The 21,061-nt window shown below is 40.5% G+C and overlaps 2 protein-coding genes across 2 annotated transcripts; one reads left to right on the top strand and one right to left on the bottom strand.

Annotated features, from left to right (window-relative positions):
• Window positions 1-696: 696 nt before the first annotated feature.
• fsd1 (fibronectin type III and SPRY domain containing 1) lies at window positions 697-10,096 on the top strand. The gene is made up of 13 exons (XM_004554867.5): window positions 697-902; window positions 1,618-1,713; window positions 1,792-1,923; window positions 3,696-3,797; window positions 4,018-4,040; window positions 4,465-4,586; window positions 6,716-6,925; window positions 7,014-7,112; window positions 7,226-7,373; window positions 7,467-7,549; window positions 7,954-8,205; window positions 8,426-8,514; window positions 8,615-10,096. Exons 1-13 carry the CDS (start codon window positions 888-890, stop codon window positions 8,723-8,725), a joined length of 1,482 nt encoding a protein of 493 aa, XP_004554924.1. The 5' UTR covers window positions 697-887; the 3' UTR covers window positions 8,726-10,096.
• Window positions 9,998-16,131, bottom strand: LOC101479072 (signal-transducing adaptor protein 1). Its single transcript, XM_004554866.6, has 13 exons — window positions 15,927-16,131; window positions 14,326-14,397; window positions 14,091-14,210; window positions 13,937-13,993; window positions 13,690-13,841; window positions 13,267-13,398; window positions 12,895-12,964; window positions 12,191-12,293; window positions 12,000-12,098; window positions 11,480-11,551; window positions 11,293-11,343; window positions 11,048-11,179; window positions 9,998-10,917 (listed from the first exon to the last, which is right to left on the bottom strand). Exons 1-13 carry the CDS (start codon window positions 16,011-16,013, stop codon window positions 10,853-10,855), a joined length of 1,212 nt encoding a protein of 403 aa, XP_004554923.1. The 5' UTR covers window positions 16,014-16,131; the 3' UTR covers window positions 9,998-10,852.
• Between the last annotated feature and the right edge of the window lie 4,930 nt (window positions 16,132-21,061).

Here is a 21,061-nt window from a genome sequence, read left to right as displayed (position 1 = left end):
TATAAAATCTTAAATGTTTGTTTTCCTTGGTTCTATAAATAATAACATCGCTCTTACAGACACTGTATATGATTTTTTTTTTTTTTTAAATCCACAACATATGTGAAGAAGCTAATAGAGACCAGCACTACCACGGCTAGAGACCACAAGATCATCCAAATTCATAATATGGTTCACCATACTATTACCAACCATGCGCTCAGTTTTACATCTCAGATTAGAGATGCTGAATAAATAAATCAGTATTTAGGGAGATATAGGCTCCAGCACTGCTGTGGCGACTTATCTGGTAATATAGATGTAGATTTCAGGTGGAGCCTTCTCCTGCATTATTTAGAAGACATTCATTTGTGTCCTCTACAAAGAAAAAAGAAAGAAGGAAGCAGACACAGAGTTTTGTCTTTTTAGTAGCTAAAGTAGATACAGAGATTTTATAAATAACAGGAAAACCTAAAACCATATCCAAGAAGATTTTTATTGGGACCCTAAATGGCTCTGTATTGTGTTATATAGGCTATTTAAAATCTATCTATCTATCTATCTATCTATCTATCTATCTATCTATCTATCTATCTATCTATCTATCTATCTATCTATCTATCTATCTATCTATCTATCTATCGCGTTGTCCTTTCTCTGACTGCACCTGAAAGCAGCATCCCTCACCCGCGCCACCAGAACATCACTACCCAGAATCCCCCCGTGCCGCATGCGCCCCGCTTACTACGGCCCAAAGGCGTTGGTGGTTGGTGTCCGTCCGAAGATGCGTTGCTCTCCGGCAGCATCAGTACCAGCTCCGCCGTGCTAATACACCAAACACCGGGGGACGGAGGAGACATACCGGCGGTGTGTGGAGCTGCGACCGCGCCGGTGCACCTGACTGCAAGATGGGAGACCAGAAGGTGAGCCGGAGCCGGGGGAACAGGTGTCTCTGATGGGGGAAGCCGTTTCAGGGCGTAGTGTACAAAGGAAGGAGGGGGAGACGCGGCGATATGAGGGAGTTTGTGGATGCAGCATGGGCTTGAATTCCTCAGTCGTCTTGTTTTTGTACTCGGTGTTTGTTCGGGTGGATGTGGGGTCGTTTCTGTGCTCGCTATCGACCGCTTTCTTATCGACAAGTATCGGTGTAGCAGTCGGGGACGTGGGGAAGGGGGCCTTGGCGTAGCTCCTCTTCCATCAACAAACATTGCACAGTTCTTCTGTATGAATGGGCTTTTTCACTGTGGCGTCGGAGCAGTGCAGCAGGAGTGGCAGCAAATCAAAAGTGTGGGTTTTTCTGTGTAATATTGTGTGTCCGGTCTTTGAAGTCGCCTGCGTAACGATTGCGGAGCTGCATTATTAAATTATAAATGCGCATCCTTCCGCCCTCCCTGTGCACCGAGGGTAGGTCCCTCTCTGATCTCATCTGTTTAAAAGGGAGCTCAAAGCCTAAAGCTTTATGTGTCCACTCATCAGACAAGGGCTGATTAACACATCTTATCCACAGAGGAGGCTCTCCTGTGCGCTAATACAGGGATCCTGAGCCTGCCTGGAAGGGTCAGATTGTGTGTGAGTTCAAAGCAGAAATGTTAAGAAAAATCTGAATTGACTAAAGGAAAATTTTGTCTTTTTCTTCAGGAATCTCTGCGGAAGATCACCCACACACTGGCCATGAAGAATGAGGAGATTTCCAACTTCATCTGCACTCTCAAGCAGAGTCTGGACAACTTGGAGGTACAGTAACGCGAAGGGCTCAAGTTAAATTTGATCTCAAATGATACCCTGAACTTTTTTTTTCTGCTGCGACACCAGGCAAATTCCAACCGGGTGCAGGAGGACCTGGAGTCTGAATGTAGCTCCCTCCATGCTGTTCTGGACGAAATGAAAGAAAATATGCTGACCCGTATCAAACAGGAGCGAGCAAGCCGTACCTATGAGCTGCAGGTAGCCGTTATTGTTTCTTGATTTGAAAAGTCTAGATCTTTTTAATCGGGGGGGCATCATTGCATGGCTTAGACTTATTACCTGTCTGCATACGAAAGCAGGTGTTGCATCAGTGCTTGTGGGGACGTTGTTTCATTCTTTGTTGTTGTACATCCCATGCTCATCTCTTGATCACTGATTGAGTAAGGCGGTTCACAGGATAAAACCGGAGCCTCCTGACCTTTAAGTCAGACTAAAATTTAAACTTTTCTAAGTGAACAGCAAGCAGAATGCAACGTACTTTAACACGATCTGTTAAAAAATACTGTAACTGTACAGAATACAAACCACAAAATTACAGATAACAGGTTTAAGTGGAGCATCATCGTGTTTGTCTTAACGTTTATGTTTTTTAATGCCACTGTAATTTATAATATTGGTGAGAAGCGTTTATCCTTCAAGCTGAATTCTAAAATGCTTCACATGTTCGGTTGTACTTCTCTTGAAAGTGTGTTGACTTTATGTGTCATTTGTTGGTTTGGAAATGCCTCTGAGGCATTAGGAAGACAGTAACAATAGCTAGTAATATGTTTTGAAGTGCGTTGCCAAGCTTAGAAAGATTTATAGGGGACTATGGAGCAAGACAAATAATATTGCCACTTCCTTTAAACTGCTACCATCTGTACGGTGCTGTTGTTCCCCTTTGTTTGGAAAAAAAAAAGGTCCAAACTGTCATTTATTCCTCGAACCATGAACCTCCTGAACATGAATGGTTTGGCCAAAATCGCCCCAAAGATGCAAGGAGACTGAAAGTGTCCGTATATGATTGTTTTTAAGTGGTGTGTACAGAATCAGGTGACTTCTGCTCCAATCAGCTTTCAATGATTTCCACCATAGCAACACTGTTTTTTACTTTTTTTCCTTTACATTGCTTTAGCTTGTTAAAGTGCTTTAAAAAATGAAGTAAGAAAGAAGACCATAGAGAGAGAGAGAGAGAGAGAAGAGAAATATACGCTATATGCCTCAAAACTACTGAGCCATCTCCACATTACACCTGCAGGAGCTGTTCAAGCATGGAAACCCATGCAGTGAAGCTCCCGGCACACAGTGTTTGTGCTGGTGTTAATGCCAGAGGAAGTTTGGAACTCTGCAGTTACTGAATCAGCAGAGCGTCGGCGAGTTTTATGCACTCGGCGACCCCGCTCTGTAACTTTATGTCATCGATATAATTCATGGCTGAGCTAGCATGGTTCCTAAACACTTCCATGTTGCAACAAGCCTCTTACAAGAGATCTCAACAGAGGCATCCTATTACAGCACCATCGAATTCAGTGAGCCATGCAGTCTGTAAAGGCCGATTGCATGCTTGATTTTCATACACCTGAATTCAAAGATTACGAGGCGTGGTCCGATACTTTTGTTCATATTGTGTAACAATAAACAAGGTAAGGCCAGGAACTTGCAGCTGTGGAGCCAGAGGTACCTGCTGCAGAGAGGAGGTGAAAATGACTCATCTCAAGTTTGCATTTTTTGCTTTTTTTTACTCTCTTTCTTTGCAACATTTATTCCAAACTAGCTGCATGAATGAAAGCTGATCTTTGTTTTCATTCATCTCAGGTCAAAATACCAATAATTCAAAAACGTCTGTAGCCTCAGGACTGAGCGATGACTCTCAAATGATGCAGCTAGCTCCATGGCTTCTGCTGGCAACACAATCAACTTATTATACAGACGAATAACCTGTGGGAGTTTACAGATGCGCTCCATTTGACTGTAAGTTGGTCTTTTCTCAGAGTCAGCTGAGCGCCTGCTCCAAAGCCCTGGAGAGTTCAGAGGAGCTTCTGGAGATGGCCAATCAGACGCTCTGCTCCTCTGAGACGGACGGTTTTACTCAGGTAACTGACAGTCATGCTGCTGCGCCGTTTGATGTGAATTTCAGTGTCCACATACGATTTAATCTGTCCTCCTTGTGCTGTCATACTAGCAGTGATTTTAACATGGCCACCGGCAGCTTTTTGTGTTGAATGACAACATGATGGGCTCCTACTCAGTTCTCTCTTCGCTCCGTGTCTCTCCTCTTTTTTTCCTTTCCCTCTCTGTGCTTCTCCTCTGCAGGCGGCCAAAGACATTAAGGATAGGTATAGTACTCAGCAATCCATTACTTTCCTTTTGTCATAGCCTCCTGTAACCAGCGAGCCATCTAATGAATGTAGCGTGCATGCATTCAAACCTGTAGCCACCGCACCCATTTCATAGACAGTAAGCACGATGGAAGCTTTCCACTCTTTTGTCTCTGAGTTTCCCCACTCTCATCTCGAGTCTGTGCCATCCTGTGTCAGCCCCTCCCTGGATGAATGCTGCTCCCTCTCTAGCTCCGCTTTTTGAATTAGGGTGATGAGTTCAGCGCTAGTATGTCAGAAATGTAGTTAGTGGTCTTTTCTTAGTGAGCAGTACTAGAATCACCTGTTTCTTCTTTGTCGCCCTCTGGTTCAGTTCAATAATAGACCTGCACTTGTTTCCACCCCACGTCTTTGTGTGTTTTTTGTGTGTCTTTCTCCACAGCGTCACAATGGCTCCAGCCTTTCGCCTCTCCCTGAAGGCTAAAGCCAGTGACAACATGAGTCACTTGATGGTGGATTTCAGCCAGGAGAGGGAGATGTTGCAAGGACTCAAATTTCTCCCAGGTCTGAAACGAAGGAGTTGCTGACTTGCACAACATTAAAGCAGCACTCTGCTTCTCTACTTCTGTTTAATTTTACACACCCGGTTGATTGTTTAAAGCTTCTGTTTAAAAGGGATAACCAATGATAAGAAAGTTACACATGCACACTTAGTTACATCTATACTCGACTCTTGTAATGCACTGCATAGATTAGTAGGTCAGTTACTTGTTGATTATTTACAGGTAGTGTGCACTACAGAATCCAATATAAAGGAAAACTGTTTGTGTTTAAAGCCTTAAATGGTCTTGCACCTGGATATGTGGTAGATAGTCTGCCTCCATACACTCAATATCATTAAAGTGTGCCACTCCTGATCATTCCTCTGATTGATGCTTTCTGAAAAGGGGGATGTTTGCCTCGGCTGTTTTTGCAATCGGATGAGCATCGCCTGTGACGGTTGTTAAATCTAAACTGAAAATGTACCTCTTCTTTTTTTTTTTTTTTTGTCAGGCTTTTGGAAATAGTTCATCTCTGGAGGATAGGTTCCTGCTGTAAATGTTGTGTAGCTTCAATATTCAGGAACATGTTTAATTTATTTAGTTTTAGTGGTTTTTAATGTGTTTATATAAATAAAGTTAAAGAGAGAAGGGCTGAAGGTCAGATAAAATTAGGGGCTGCAGTACAGCTGAGCATAAGATTAGTAAGGATTATTTTGAACTCTACAAGAGTAGCTTAGCATGATTCAGAGTCCAAGAATTTAAATATGGAGCTGAAATTGAGGTTCTCCTTAACAGCTCTAGTTACTAATAATTACTTTGAGTAATTATTAATTACAGCTGTAGTATTTTACTATAATTAGTAACTAATTACTTTACAGTTTTTGTCTGAAAAATTACTTTTTTTGGTATAAAATCTGCATCTAGTCATGTCATTGTCGGCTCTTGTCGAGTGCCAACCAATTTAATGGGTTTCAGTTGTTTCTCTGATCAGCAGAGCTGCACGTGAGGGCACAACTGTCTCAATCGCATCGGAAGTTAAACAACCTGTAACCTGCCTGCTCCCTCGTACAAAGTCCAGGTAGTTTTTCACTAGGTCATATAGTAGAGCAGATAAAATATGAGGAGAGTTTACAGCAGCTAGGCGGGATGTGCGTCTGTTCAGGCAGCGGGATCTCCTAAACTAAACAGTGTTTTTGAAGCAGGCTGCGTGATCCGGTGTGCTGCATGTGGGAAAAGGGGGGAAATCTGGTTAACGTTCCCACCTGAGGTCATGTGTGAAAACTCTTTTAAGATTTGAGCTTTTGTATTGTTACACCTTGAACTGCTACACAGTACATGTAGTCTAACTTCACCTCAATGAATTTCAAAAGTAAGACGATGCAATCTAGATAAAACAACCCGAAATGAGTCACTGCACATTACACTTAATTTCACAACACAATGAAGTTAAGAGTTCAAAAAAATACTTAAGAGATTCTGGTCAGGCTGTGTTTGGTAGATAAAGTATAAGCTGCCACCCTGGAGGTGTTGTTAAGCGCAGTGTAGGCATTTTTGTGTTTTTTCAACCAGAACAAAAGAAAGGGTCGATGCTTGCTGTGTGTTAAACTTCCTGCAGTATGTTCCACTTACCAGCATTTTTTTATATTAATGAGTCAAATGAATACATGTGATGTGACGGGGAGTTACATACGGCAATAAAACCACAGAGAAGTATCACTCCACAGCTGTGCGAGACCTCCTAACCTCGTTATTGCACCGTTGCGGTTTGACAGCCTACATATGTAGTGTGGGTCTCAATCTGATCTGAATCGCCTGCTTTTAGCTGTAAAGCTAAGACACACTGCTGGTTAAACAGGATACAGTAAATGGAAAAGGTGAAAGTTTATCAGATGAATGTGAGTGAAGAGTTGGGCACAGAGAAGGGCGACTTTTTTTTTATCAAGTGCATGTAAAAAAAAATAAAAATAAAATAAATATTTATATTTTGCCACAAGGTCATGTCAGACTTCTTTTAGGAAAATACTGCCCCCTTGTGGTATTAAATGCAGCTTTAATATCGAACTGTTACACTTCTTGACTATTTTAGTAAAGAGTAGTGAAAGTTGATGTTGGACACAATCTGTAACAGGTAAAAACTCTTTTTGTCTTCAGTTCCTGCTACTCCTGAGATCCAGGTGTCAGAGTGCCAGGTGTGCGACAATACGGTGACTGTAGTTTGGAGTTTACCAGAGCCTGATAGCAAGATAGACCACTACATACTAGAACACCGGCGCACAAATCACGAGGGTCCACCTCGCATCCGAGAGGACTACCCCTGGATGGTGGTGGAGGGGATACGAGAGATGGAGCACACTCTCACGGGTAGGAAGAGGACTGTGAGGTGATGTTTGGCATTTATAGTTAAACTTTGAGTAGATTTTCTAACCTAGAAAACTTCCCTAATTCCAAGGTCTGCGCTTTGACACCCGGTACTTGACGTTCAGAGTGAGAGCGTGTAACAAGGCTGTGGCGGGAGAGTTCTCTGAGCCGGTTACACTAGAAACCCACGGTGAGAATACTTGGATCTGGCTGCTGTTATTTTACTATGACTGACAAAAGATGTGGGGCTTTTCAGTTTCCTGTACACTAAAAGAAAAACGTTGCTTCTTTCCCAATATCCAGCTTTCACTTTCAAGCTGGATGCTGCTTCAGCTCATCAGAACCTGAAGGTGGAGGACTTGAGCGTTGAGTGGGACAGCAGCGGAGGAAAAATACAGGACATCCGAAAAGACAAGAACCGAACCAACTCACCAATGCACTCCCCAGCCAGGTTTGTAAGCTGCTGATTTCATGTGCTAACTCTCATTATGAATAAAGCTCAGAAATATTGAATCTTTCTAGCTCGTGTCTTTTCTGTAATCAGGTCAGCCCTGATGTCTCCTAAGAGAGCACCGACCGCCCGGCCCGGCAGAGACAGGTTTACAGCAGAGTCGTACACAGTGCTGGGTAAGAATACGTGCAGCAAAAAAAGAGGGAAGGACAGACACAAACTTGTTTTTGCATTACCAAACCGCCCCAGATTGTAGATTGTAAGATACAATGTTAGAAAGTTACACAATAAAGTAATCTGATCTTCCTTACCGCCCAAGGTGAACTAATTAGTTGGTGTAATGAAGGCTTTACACGAGAAGAAATGATCCAGATTTAAACCAAAGGGTTTTTTTGTTGTTTCTTTTAATTACTGCACTTTTTACAGCTTTGGATATTTTAAACAGAAATCATTTCCACATAACTAACTTTTCAAATCAGATTTCCATCTCTTAGCAAGGCAGTTGTTACATAACCACAGCTGTCAGCATGCGTAAAGACAGTGGCGATTGTTTTGACGCTGGCCTTATGTGTCGTGACAGCTGACACTGTGATTGATGCTGGCCAGCAGTACTGGGAGGTGCGTTTCGACAAGGAGAGCAAGGCCTTTGCCGTGGGCGTAGCCCTGCGGAGCCTCGGCCGATTCGACCAGTTGGGGAAAAGCAGCGCTTCCTGGTGCATCCACCTGAACAACTGGTTGCAGCAGAGCCTCACAGCCAAGCACAACAACAAGGCTCGAACCCTCGACTGTCCCATCCCAAATAGCATCGGAGTCTACATCAACTACGATGAAGGTAGGATCCAAACAGATCAATGGGTGAACTCAAAGATTTAGTTTGCCTCAGCCACAATTTGGTAACTGGAACAAAATGAAATAAAAGAAAAAGACTGTTTAGCGTTATTTGTGGATTAAAGTGAAGCAAGAATAAGGCTACTTTAACTTCCACACATTTTAAAAAGAAAATCTTTATAAAATAAACCGTTAAGTATGTTTGCCTTTGTGTTTCTCTCCAGGTATTCTGTCTTTTTACAACGCCAAAACTAAGCAGCTGATGCACACTTTTAAAACTAAGTTTCAGCAGCCAGTTATCCCAGCGTTCATGGTGAGGAAATTCAAGCCTATTTTTGTCTGAAAACTTTGCACCACCTGCTGATTTATTTATTTATTTTAATAAACTGCCTGTCATGTGCTGCCCCCTGCAGGTGTGGAACGGGAGTTTCTCTGTAGTGACGGGCCTGCAGGTTCCTAGCGTGGTGCAGAGCGGCCAGAGGAAGAACAGCGGCACCAGCAGCTCCAACGCCAGTCTCAACTAGACACATCCATCCACCTAGCCAAGTGGACTCCTCCCACCTCCACCCAGCCTTGGTCAGCGCCGCAGATCATCTCCTCTGCCCTGACGGCGGTCGAAGCCATATCGCAGAAGAGTTAAATCACTGGAGTATGACAGTTTATCCTGTTCCACGTGCAGTGTCTGTGTTGCATAGAGACGAACTTTAGGTGGGAAGAGGTGGGTCTGCTGCTCCCTCAGTGACAGAACTCTTCAGATGTATGACTCTGGCTGTTGTGAATGCTGGGGATACAGTAGGTGTAGGCTTGCTAGGTTTCCTGTCTCTGCACATCCATTTAGCACCACTGCTGCTAGAGCACTGATTTAGCGCTGGCCGCTGTCCATCCTTCTGTCAGCCGAACTGTTGTGCAGCCAGCTGCCGGTTCAGGGTTACGCTCTGTCCTGTCTGCTCTCTCTCCCTGTGCCTTCCTGCTCATTTCCAAAAAGATGAAATCGGGTACACTAATAAGCTTTCTGTTCCAATTTAAAACTATGTCAGAAAAATTTGGATTAGCGGTTATTACCTATCCAGCCAGCAACCAACATACGGTCTATAACCCAAATAACAACCTGCACCTACACCTGAATCGCTGCCAGCAGCTTTTAGATACAAGAAATTAACATATTTAGGATGCTGAATTTGTTTTGTTGCCAAGGCATGTGCATTTAACAGTGTCTATTGTATTTCATATAATAGCCAGGACCCACACTTTGGGCTCTTTTGGCTCCTGCTGAGGTTTTGTTAGTTTAAAATCAGAGATGGTGTTATCTGTGGAGGAGTCTGTCGTACAGACTAAAAGTCAGAGGCAACTTCCTTCATTTTAACTCCTTGTAGTGAAGTCAGAGCGCTCATGTGGCTTCAGGATTTTTGAAATGATTGTACTGTATACTCACATAACTGCACTCTAATGCTTGTCCCTGTATATGCACCATTTCTTTTGCAGCAAAGAGTTCCCATTATGAGTAGTGGACTGCGTTTAGTCCTAAATATAACAAATAGCTAGGCAGTAGCTGGAGCTAATAAATCATATAATACAGATTAGCCATTTATGGAGCCACCCAGGCGAGAAACTAAAACGATAAACCCTGAAAACTTAGTCTGAAGTCTGTTTTTGTGCACCGCCTGACCTCTGAGAAGCATCCACCTCATGCTGTATGTAACACACGGTAACAGTGTTGCTTTGCCACATTTCTCCCTCTACGTGTGTTCTGAGCAATGTAGCCTGCGATGCTTTAAAGAAGCGAGAGTTCTGTTGACTTTGTTTCACATGCTGACAGATGTCAGAGTTTATTGTAAATAGTTTAATTTTTTCCACTATAATGTATCAGTCATTGAGGTAATAAAGGAGTGAGAGCACTGTGTTTGTCCGTGGATGTCTGTCTCAAAACAGAAATCAACAAAGGAGGACAAAAAGGTTTGGCTGTATGAATAATACATAAAGCGGAAATAGACCTGGCACAGACCGTCATAAAACCTATCCTGTTGCTGCATGGCACCTACTAGAATTTGCTTGATCACATGACCTGATGCGAAAGAGCAAGTTTTACTTCAGTAAAAAAAATAAAAAATAAAAATTTTATATGATACATTTACAGAAACCAAAAGTTCGTCTGGCAGTTCTGTTTTTCTTCATAGGGCTGCATCACTAAAAAGGTGGGCAGTAATACACTACAGTTCAAATATGAACATCCTGCCTGTAAGGCAGAATATAACCATTGTAGCTATGGAAATCTTAAAAAAACAAAATCTAAAAACACTGATAAATGTGATTCAATAGAACAAAGAAAAAAAGTGCCACTTTCATTGGCAAATGTGCAAAATGTACAAGAGAAAGGTATAGATAATGTGACATGTGCACTGCTCTTTACAGTTGATTAATTTGCTAACGAGTGTCCAAGAGAAGCAAAAATCAATAGCACGTTAATCCTCTGAGAGGCTTTGCTGCTTCTGTGCTGCCGACAGACCCGAGCTACACTGCGGAGCAGGGGGAGGTTATCAGCGGCCCGTTTCTGCTCCCATGTGTCGGTTCATCTTGCAGGGACGGTCTGACACAGCAGCTTTGCCATATTGTCACAGATGGAGATTGCTCTCAGGGGCTCCCGTCACGAGAGGTCACTGGCACTTGCCCTTGTTTTTTTCCAGCCGAAGTTTCAGCTCAGATATTGTTGCGCGAGCAACTAAAAGATAAACAGATTATTAAGTTCAACATGAGAAAAAAGTAAAAATAACTATTTAGAAAAATTTAGAAAAATATTAAATGTGTTTCAGATTTCACTGAGGTAGGAAAAAGCCTTAAAGTGAACCTACGCTGATTATCGGGGTCTGTAACGGCTTTCACCTTCACATCTTGTTTTGTGGTTGAAACGGAGGAGGGAAAAAATTTGCGAGGTGCAGGAGTTGGAGGCATGAGTGGAATTTTCTGGGTTTTCCCTTCTGGTTCTGTAGTGAAGACAGACACATACAAGGGGGGAATTAACCATGCAGCGTCAAAGTGAATATTTTCCAATAGTTTCTTAAATTAGAAAGCGAGATAGAGATCGAGAGCCACTTACGTGGCAACGGATTGACTGAGGAATCTTCTGTCTCTTCTGCTTCCTCATTCCCTGTTTGAACACAGACATTGCTTAGAAACAGTAACTGGAAAAAATGAAGTCACACCTGTTTACACTTGTGAAACATAACAAAAAACTCATGATGGATGAGCTGATTGATGGCACATGTGACAATGGTGATACTCACAGTTCTCATTCAAATACAAGCACTCTTCCACTGGCAATTCCTCTGGTTCAGGAGATGGTGTTTTTCTACAGACTGGAAAATAGAAGACATGATTTTGATTATTGGAGCACCTAATAAAAAATAAAGAAAGAAAATGACCAGATTTTAAACAAACAAACAAAAAAACAGGTACTATTTCAACCAGCAACCTTGGGAAAACACAAATATGCAGACAATAAACACGGCATATTATGTTCAGGTAAATAAAGGTTAACGTAATATGTTTTAGTCACAGGAGTCTGGAATGAATTCAATATCATTTCAAACGATTGTTTACTGTGATATTTTGTGCAGATTTTCTTAAATTACAGTTTAATTAATTAAAGTTTAATGGTAATTAGCATTTAATTTCAAAGTCCAGAGCCAAAAGAAGAAACTAAAGTTAAATCTCAAGGAGGAATCTCCCAACTGCACCAAAACAAAGAGGCTTACAAAGCAGAGTAAACAGACTGATGTATGAGTTTGTGTTAATGGAAAATACCTGGTTTGGGAGGCTTGGAAGGAAGGCTTGGTGGAGGACCTTTTTGCAAGGGCTGCTGAACACTCTTTTCTCCATTTTCATTATCAGAAGAAATATAAGCTGTTAAAAAAAGTCCATAGCTTATATTAGTCATGGAATAATTATTACAGAAGAACAAATAGAGACTGGACTATATCAGGTTCTGTACATACATAATTTCTTTTCATATGGTTCTTCAATAATGAGGGGAATCAAAACTCCGTCAGTTGATGTCACTAAATAGCTGATCATATCGTGCAGAGTGTCACAGGTGACCTGCACAGAGAGAATAATCAAATACACAAAGTTAACAAGGGTGTGTGTGTGCGTGTTGACTTGGTCATTTATGGACCTGCAACGATAAAATGTCTTGCAGGAACTGCAGTGAGCACTGCTGCTGAAATTCACTTTACAGACTGAGGTGTGTCATGAGAGCACAGAAGGAAATGTATGCAACTTTCAAGCACAAACCTAGCGTTGTACCCGCAAACTAATGCAAAAAACCACACACACCAGGCTGAGTCGTGAAAACAGCAGCCAGATTAAAACAATCATCTGCTGCCATGACAATTTTATTCCCACCACAGCCTTTACTGTTAAATACCTTATTGTTTTCCAGGAGGTCATAACACTTTATTGCCAATAAAACCATGAAAAAAAAAAGTTCTATCAAGGGCAGCAGTGTGTGTGTGTTGCACTGTTTGTCACTGCCATGTGGGTGTAAGCCACACACAGAAGATTTCATAAAGCAATAAAAAAAAAAAGGCAAAACCTGTATAGAGAATAAAAGATTCCACTTAAGTTACTCAGTTGCTCCTTTCTTTGAGGCACACATGTACAACTGAACCCAGAATTGGGCTTTGGTGTTAATACTCACTTTAGGCTCCACATCAATGATGAAGCCGCCGTCGTGTTTTCGGATCACGCGGTAGTGTTTGACTAAAGGGCTGCAAGAAAAAAAAAGAATAAACTTTAAACCTGAATAAAATACCAGCATAGTTATTGCTATCAGCCACGTTGGGACACTGTGCAAAGCGTAACGTAAAAACAGAATAAATAAATCCATATTTCAGTTCTACTGTGAATAAACAATATGATGGGTTTATGAGGTTTTCAGATCACTCCATTCTGTTTTAATTAGCATTTTACGCAGCATCACAACTTTTTGGGAATTAAGTTTGTATATTATTTGTGTTATGTATGAATGAGTGAGTACATGTTTATATCTGTGTCCGATGTGTGTGCGTACCTGTCCAAGTCCTGCCTGGTGCTGACAGCGAAGGAGCTCCCATCGCTTCCAGGTCTCAGCAGCAGGTTTCCTCTTTTGACTTCTCTGTCAAGAAGCAGCTCGGCCTCCAGGCGGGAGACATTGTGGTAACAGCTATAGGAATGACACAAATGTGTCACTCATCAGCAGCTGAGCTCGGTATATAATTAAATTCTAATGGAATGCATATGCAAAGAATGTTTCTGGCATTCGAGTCAATCTTGACTTCTTTCCAAAGAAAACAAAATTCCAACATGTCTGGCTTCTTTTCTTTTTTTTTCCGAGAATGAAAATGCAGATAATTCAGTTAAATACCAGTTAACGCATTTACAGTTATAGCAACACCTCTTCGCCATAAACATAGTCAGCAATAGTGCAAAAGTCACGAGTGTCTTTGATACTGACGCTGGCATGTCTGCTTGTAGGGTGACATAAGAAGGGCAGCTGGTCTCAGCAGATGGAGGGCTGTTCTGTTTTCTCTCAGTTTCCTTTTGTACTGCCTCTTTCAGCATGTGGATCTGACCTGGCAGCAGATTCAGAGAGGTGGGCACAGCCAGCTGCAGGAATACATAATAATAATTTTAAATACTCTGTGTTACATCTACAGCTTGTTATTTTTCTATAAAGTGAGATAAAGGTTTGTACCACAGACCTCAGCCACAGCTTGGATATAGCCCTTCCAAAACTCACGAACTTCTGCATTTGGGACCTAAAGAAGTGACAGAGGAGGAGGAAAAGGTCAAAAACAGAGCATCCTCCTTTGATAGAAATCAGACCAGTTGCATGTATTCCACATATTCCCTTACGGTGAATTTGATATTTCCGCCTTTCAGTCGGAGATTGAATCTGGCTGCATCCAAGTTACGGTCCTGTCTGGTCTCATCTGTTACTGAGATAAATCCACTGAGATCCAGTTTCTCTATGTACTGATAAAACACACACAGTCAAAGAGGGTTAATCAAGAAAAGTCTGGGGGGGGGTTTGTTTGTTGTTTTTTAAAAAGAATAATTCAAATTTGTGAATTTCATTAAGTCAACTTACATCGCAGTCCTTTTTGTCATTGAAGAAAAAAAGGGTGTTTCCACAAAGGGCGGTCCACAGTTTCTGAGATGTCTGCACACAAAAGAAAAACAGCTCAAGAAAAGTGACGAATCCAGACACGTGGATAGATATTTTAAAAATAAAATCATCCATTTTCTTTTATCCATTTCATTTATTTCCTTCCAAGTAAAGAAGAAAGCAAAGTTACACAACAAAGGAAAAAACAACAACATCAACAAAAACCAGGCTGATGACATTTCTGGGAAAGACCTGATGAGTCAACTGATTCCTTTACCGCAAAGGAAACCGAGAAACCTCAACAGATACAGGTGTATGATATTAATAACTCTGCTCTACATGCTTGTACAATGCCTCCCCAGACTTGTTTTGCCTAGACTGAGAAAACCAGAGACATTTCATGTATAATTTCATCTTATTTTGGTCTACAGACAAAGCAAAGACCCGAATGAAGCTCTCTTTTTCCATTTTCCAACACTGTGACCTGCTGGCAAATATTAAGGCTGATGGCAAAATCTCTAAGGCATTCGATGCCAAGCTCAAACAAATTGTGTTGAATTTATAAAGTGAGATAAAGGCTTGCCTTTCAGTCTCATGTGCACAGTCTTATCAGTAACACCTTGTAAGAACAGCCCTCAGGATTTATGATCTCTAAAGCTTGATGTTCTAGTTTATATCTTGTGTTAGTTCCTGGTTTTCTCAAATGATTACGACAAAAGCAATAAAGAAGTCAAACCAGTCTGACAGGCAGAAAAAAAATGTGAAAATGACAAGGAGCTTCTCTACCACAGTAAACAACTTTTTTTACCTGGTTTTTTCTATCTAGGTCTTTTACCTACATCTGTTTTAAAGGGTAACTGAGCAGTAACCATGCCAATGCAGTGCTGTTTTATCATTTCAAGCATAACGTTGTAAAGACTAAGTACAAATATTACATTGGAGTACAGTTTATATAAAGCACGGGCTTGTGCAGGAAAAAAAAACTACAGAACTACAAACAAAATGAAATATTGCCCAAAAAAGCATAGAAGTCCTCTTTGAAGTCACTAAATGGCCCTGACATTAAAATGAATAAGTAAATAAAAATATTTAACAGTTGGCAGTTGTTAGGAACATTAATGGCATGTTCTGCACATGGTTGGCAGGTCAATCATTCATGTTCCTCTGTTGTTACCACACACACACACACACACACACACACACACACACACACACACACACAACAAACAGAAAACATATTTCAGACTAATTGATTGCTTTACAATAAGGAAACGAATTTGACAACATTTCAAGCAAAAGTGGTCACATTTTTGCACTTTTCAGTTGTAAGGATTTGCTCTTTTTCTCTCTCTTATATATAAGAGTAAATTCTTTTGGACAGTATCAATCAATAGAAAGACTTTGCTTCATCAGGTCTTGATCGTTTATGAGAAATTCATGGACATTTAAACTCAAAAACTGACTAAACTGTTTGAAAGTTAAAAACCTGAAGCCTCGATGGAAAATAATGACATGTTTGCTGTAAGCGTGAGTACACAACGGTCACATATCTGCACAAACAACCAAGCAAAAATCTTATTTACCTCATCATTGAATGATCTCTTCTCCATGTATCCTTCATAGTAACAGTTTGGCAGCTGGTCCCTCGGTCGCCTTGTTCGCTTTGCCATCACAGCAAGTGTCGTTGTTCAGAATAAGTCAGATTATACTGTGAATACGAACTCAATTCTCCTACAAATGTATGAAAAGTGCCCCAGCTGCCTGACTATAAAACAACTCAGTCCTTGGGCCACGCCCTCGACCAATGATTGGTCAAAGAGCGAAGTGGGTGGGTGTTTCTTGAGGACGGAAACTACCTTTTCTTGCAACTTGGAACAAACTCCAGCGCCTGGTATTTACACCTTAATGAACTTCAAAAGAACTAAAGCACAATGCTCATCAGAGCGTGTATGTTCTTCAATTTAGTCTTCATTGTTTGAGGATTAGGCCTTTTTTAAATGGTTATAATATGAAGGTTAGTCATCTGGGGCACTCTGATTAAACATTTGCACCAAAACTTGCTTGGCAGGTTGTGTTGACATAATCTGACGAAACTGGCAAAGACTAAAACCAAACTTATTTTTCTTACTCTATATTTTTATTTTAGTTTAGATTTCTAAGTACACTATGTGTTTTCCGCTTGTTTTCTGTTTAGTTGGCCTTAGCTTAGGTTTAGTATTAGTATTAGTATTAGTATTAGTATTAGTATTAGTATTAGTAATAGTAATCTTTGTTTTGCACGTGCTGCAGGTCCCATAGCTCCACACAGTATGGAACTATGAGGAAACAATATACTCCATATAAAGATTTTTGATTCATTTTGAATTATTCTAAAGTTTATAACTTGGGCATGCTTAAAATACTTATAGCGTGCAGGGTCTTTACAACATAATTCAAATTCAATTCAAATGTTTATGATTTGTTGCTCCTTTCCTATAAAATACACAGAAGTTAGGCTACTCTATATAATACAGCCTGCACCTTTAAAAAAGTATAGTGTACTAACGCTGTAAGATGGGAAATGGTGTTTGTTTTTTATAACCAAGAAATTGCACATTGCTTAAATTTGCGTGGGCTCTCTCCAGGTATTCCACAGGACAAAGGCATGCGCTTAAGGGCGTCAGGTTAAATGGTGAATTTAAATTGCCCAAATGTAAATGAAGTTTTTGACTGAATTTTGACTGTCTGTCTCTCTTTAGCCCTCGTTAGCCCTGCCTAGAACTGGCGACCCGTTAAGGGTGCACCACTACCAAGGTACAGGCAGTGAAACAATGGCGGGACACGTCAAGGTGTGATCTTGACGTATCACGCCTAATCTTTCGGTTAATCAGGAGCCATAACTTGATATCATCACGGTTTTTAGTAAAAATAGCACAGGCTTCTTTCAGATAGCATGAAACAGGTCCTGAGATTAGCCATCAACTTGTACTTTATTCTCAATCTTGTCAAAGTTTTTTGGTAATCTGATTCCATGAGAACGTTGCTGAGCTCAGTGTTGCATGAAAGATGACGTAGTAATAATCGTGTATTTTTTTTCTGTTGCTACAAAATGAACTGAGGACACGAAGTCACATTTTCAGATGCCAGCGCCACCAACAAAAACATGTTTTTGTCGATTTTAGGGCTGTTCCTCGTGTTGAAATAACTGTGCAAACACACAACACAAAGCAATGCAGGAAAAAAATAAGATTAAATAGCAGTTCCCGAATTTACGTTAAGGTTGGGCCTTGGCGTTACCTTAGCAGTGTTTACTCTGTGAATGTGTGATCTTTGATCTTTACAAAGTAACTCACTCTTAGCCATTATAGTTTAACATCAACAATCCAGCCTAAGGTTCATTTACGCAGGGCTCATACCTATACACTGTAAAAAAAAAGAAATATCCGTGAACATTACAGTGAAAAACAAAATTCAACATTACTGTTAAAAATAGTACAGAGTTACTGTAAATCAAGAAACATTAAGCTATGTAAAAATAATTTTTACTGCTAATATATGTTTTTATGTGAAAATATATTATTGATTTGTAAAAAGAAAAAAAGAGAGAAAAAAAAAGAAAACTTTTGCTCTACTTTTAACGCTACATATAAAGCCAGCCTCCATTCTGAATTCTGAAATCATAAGCTCTCAATTTCTACAGAAACAAGATGTTAAATATTATTTCTTTTAGTTCTTTTCAGAGAACAAAATGCAAATATGGGTTCACCACCAACAATCCAACTTTTAGGCTTTGAACAGAGAGCAACAGCGAAATATGTCGCTGTGCCATCTTGATTCAGGCGAACTGAAGCACGCGGATAACATCCACGGCACTCAAGTCCCGAGGTCTGCCTCGACCTGACGCATAGTTACGTTTCTTTGAAGGTGCGTCATGTTACCTGGAAGGTTACGGTGTAGTTTCCGGTTTCTTAGTGAAGACTATTATCCGCAATGATGCACAAATGTTTCCAAGTTTGAATCATCATTTACAGCCCATCTGTCACGAAAGCACACTTTTCAGAGCGCAGTATTGGTGAAGTCATCTGTCCCAGTCTGTTGACGTTGGCCCTAAAGTGTGAGAGGCAGTTAGAAAGACAGACACAGATATTATAGTTATTACCTGAATATCCACCACCCAATGGATCTGTGGGGTAGGCCTATATGAAAAAAAAAAAAAAAGCGAGTAAAACAATCATCATTGCGTATCTACCGCAGCACCGACCTGTCAAAATAACCACAATGAGAACAAATCATAAGCTCCGGGTGGAGTGCCCAGACAGTGATGTAACACAAGTGTCAAATATCATGCAGGACCAAAATGATGTAAATTGACATGTTGATCAAAGTAAGACATGAATAAACACAACTAATGGGAAATTGTTAAGGAAAAGATTCGGACACAGTTGGGGAATAACATACAGTGTAAGATGGGGATTGAATAAATCTGAAAATGTATTCAATTTATTTATTAAGATAAACAAAAGGTGGAGGTGTCGTCAATAAAAAGGGCCCCGAAGTGCGTTATTTTTTGTCTCTGCTGGCTCTTGACCTGCATGTGTTTATAGCGAACACCCCGGGAGCTTTTTTGGTTTCTTCTTGGTATTTGTTGAACTTGCAAGTTCAATACACCAGCTGGCAGCCTGAATCCACATCCTATCAACATGAATAAATTTTGCAATGTCTTTAAAATTTGCAAATCCACAGCTCTCCACTTGAGTTCCTTTAGAAGTGAGTATTGTACTTAAGTTGTGTGTGTTTTTTTAAACCACATTTAGCGTGAATCACTGTTTATAGTGGTTGATTATGAATTCTTGTGTTCACAAAGGTGTTTAGATGATGGACACAAAAGTTGAAACCAAAAAAAAAAAAAAAAAGAAGCAACAGCGAGTGCACCCAAGAGTCCTCGCCCTCACTGCAAATCTCTCTGATTTCTGGTAAGTGGCTGCACAGTTTATTGTACATTCATTTGACAAGAGAAGGGTGTAGAGGTTTTTTTGTAGGTGTGCCATCTTAAGTTTATTAGTTTATACATTTGTTGAAGTTAAGCACTGCATAAATATCACCATTTCAAGAGCTGATGAGATTCAAATATCTTGCCAGTGTTGGCCACACAGGTTCCTTTCTTTAGCTGTTTTGGGCCTTTTCTACATTTGACCACTGTTCAAAAGTTTTGGATGGACTTGGATGATATAGATTTGTCAGATTAGTTGTAAGTAGAGAGTTGGTTCAGACCAAAGCATTGCTGTCCCCTGGTGTTGCTTTTTTGTCCTACACTTGTCAAAAGTTTTGGCAGTTACACAAAGATGTTTCTATGATACAGTGAAGAACAATCACAAAGGCTTCATAAGTTTCAAAGATTTAATTTAACAAATATATATAAGTTTAGTTTTGGTAGTGCCAAAACATTTGGCCACTATTGTACTACAGCTTGATTGGCCTGACGTCCACAGACTGTAACATGGGCAGCAGTTTATCACGTTTGTTGGGCCAATTTCTTTAATTGTTGGATCTTTAAAATAAATACACAACACATTTTTTAATATACAAAACTGTTTAACCATTTCTCAGCACAGTGCAGCTGGAGAAATCAGTACTGCCAACTTTGTAAGAGTGTGGGATGGCTAGCACTCAGTTTCATCATCAGTATTATGTGTTTTTCCATTTTTCTTTTTCCTTGTTTGGATGGAAAACTAAAGCAATGCAAATAAAATACTTGTATGTGACTTTTTTAAAGTCTTCAAGGGACTCTCTGCAGTCCTGTGAAAAACTGAGCACATCCCATAATCAGTAACTTGCTAAATGTGGAATCACCTTTAGCAGCAATAACTTGTTTTCTGTGTGACTTTATCAGTCACTCAAATTATTTTGGAAGAATTCTGGCCCACTCTTATTCATTTGCATTGCACAGCTGTCCTAAGGCTTTTGAGACAAACTTCAGTCGGGTTCAGGTCTGGACTTTGGACCATTACAACACCTTGATTGTTTTCTTATTGCATGAGCCAACATCTAGCTGTCAGACAAATGGCCTCCAAAATACTTTGGTATGCAGAGGAGTACATGGTCGACTCATTTTCTGTAGTGTGTCCAGGTCCCAGTGGCTGCAAAACAAACCTAAACCATCACCCCTCTACCACCATGTTTGACAGTTATGGTATGAGGCGTTTTTCCTGATATGCTGTGATTTGTTTTCATTGTGCATGGTGAAATATCTCCACTTTGTTCCAGAAGTCTTGTGGTTTGTTCAGGTGCAGATAAGCCGTGCTGGCAGTTATTTCTGGTAAGAGGAGGGTTTCTCCTTCCTTTCCAAACAAGTCATTCTTGCTGTTTTCTATTTGTACAATCATGAACTTGAACATGTAACTTAAGGGTGAATTTGCTGGCAGCTGTCTTGAATGTTTTCAATTTGTGAATAATCTCTCTGTACAATGAAGGACTTGTTGCATTTGATTACCGGCACCTGCCTGTTACTTACCCTCTTTATTCCTATGGAAGCGGTAAGGATGTACTTGGTTTTTCATTTTCATATGTCTGTAAATTAAACGTCAGAAACCTCAAAAACTATGACATAATTTATAACCTTAAAAACACAACATATTAAAAGTCGAATTATAATAAGAAGGTAAATGAATGTAAAGTATCCACAGGGAGACTTTTCCCAGTACTAACCGCATCGCCTCCTCTCGGTACGCGCAACTGCGTA

This window comes from Maylandia zebra, linkage group LG23 (assembly GCF_041146795.1).
Source record: "Maylandia zebra isolate NMK-2024a linkage group LG23, Mzebra_GT3a, whole genome shotgun sequence".
NCBI lineage: Eukaryota > Metazoa > Chordata > Actinopteri > Cichliformes > Cichlidae > Maylandia > Maylandia zebra.
The sequence above is the reverse complement of the archived record's forward strand: the minus strand, read 5'-3'. Positions and strand labels throughout refer to the sequence as shown.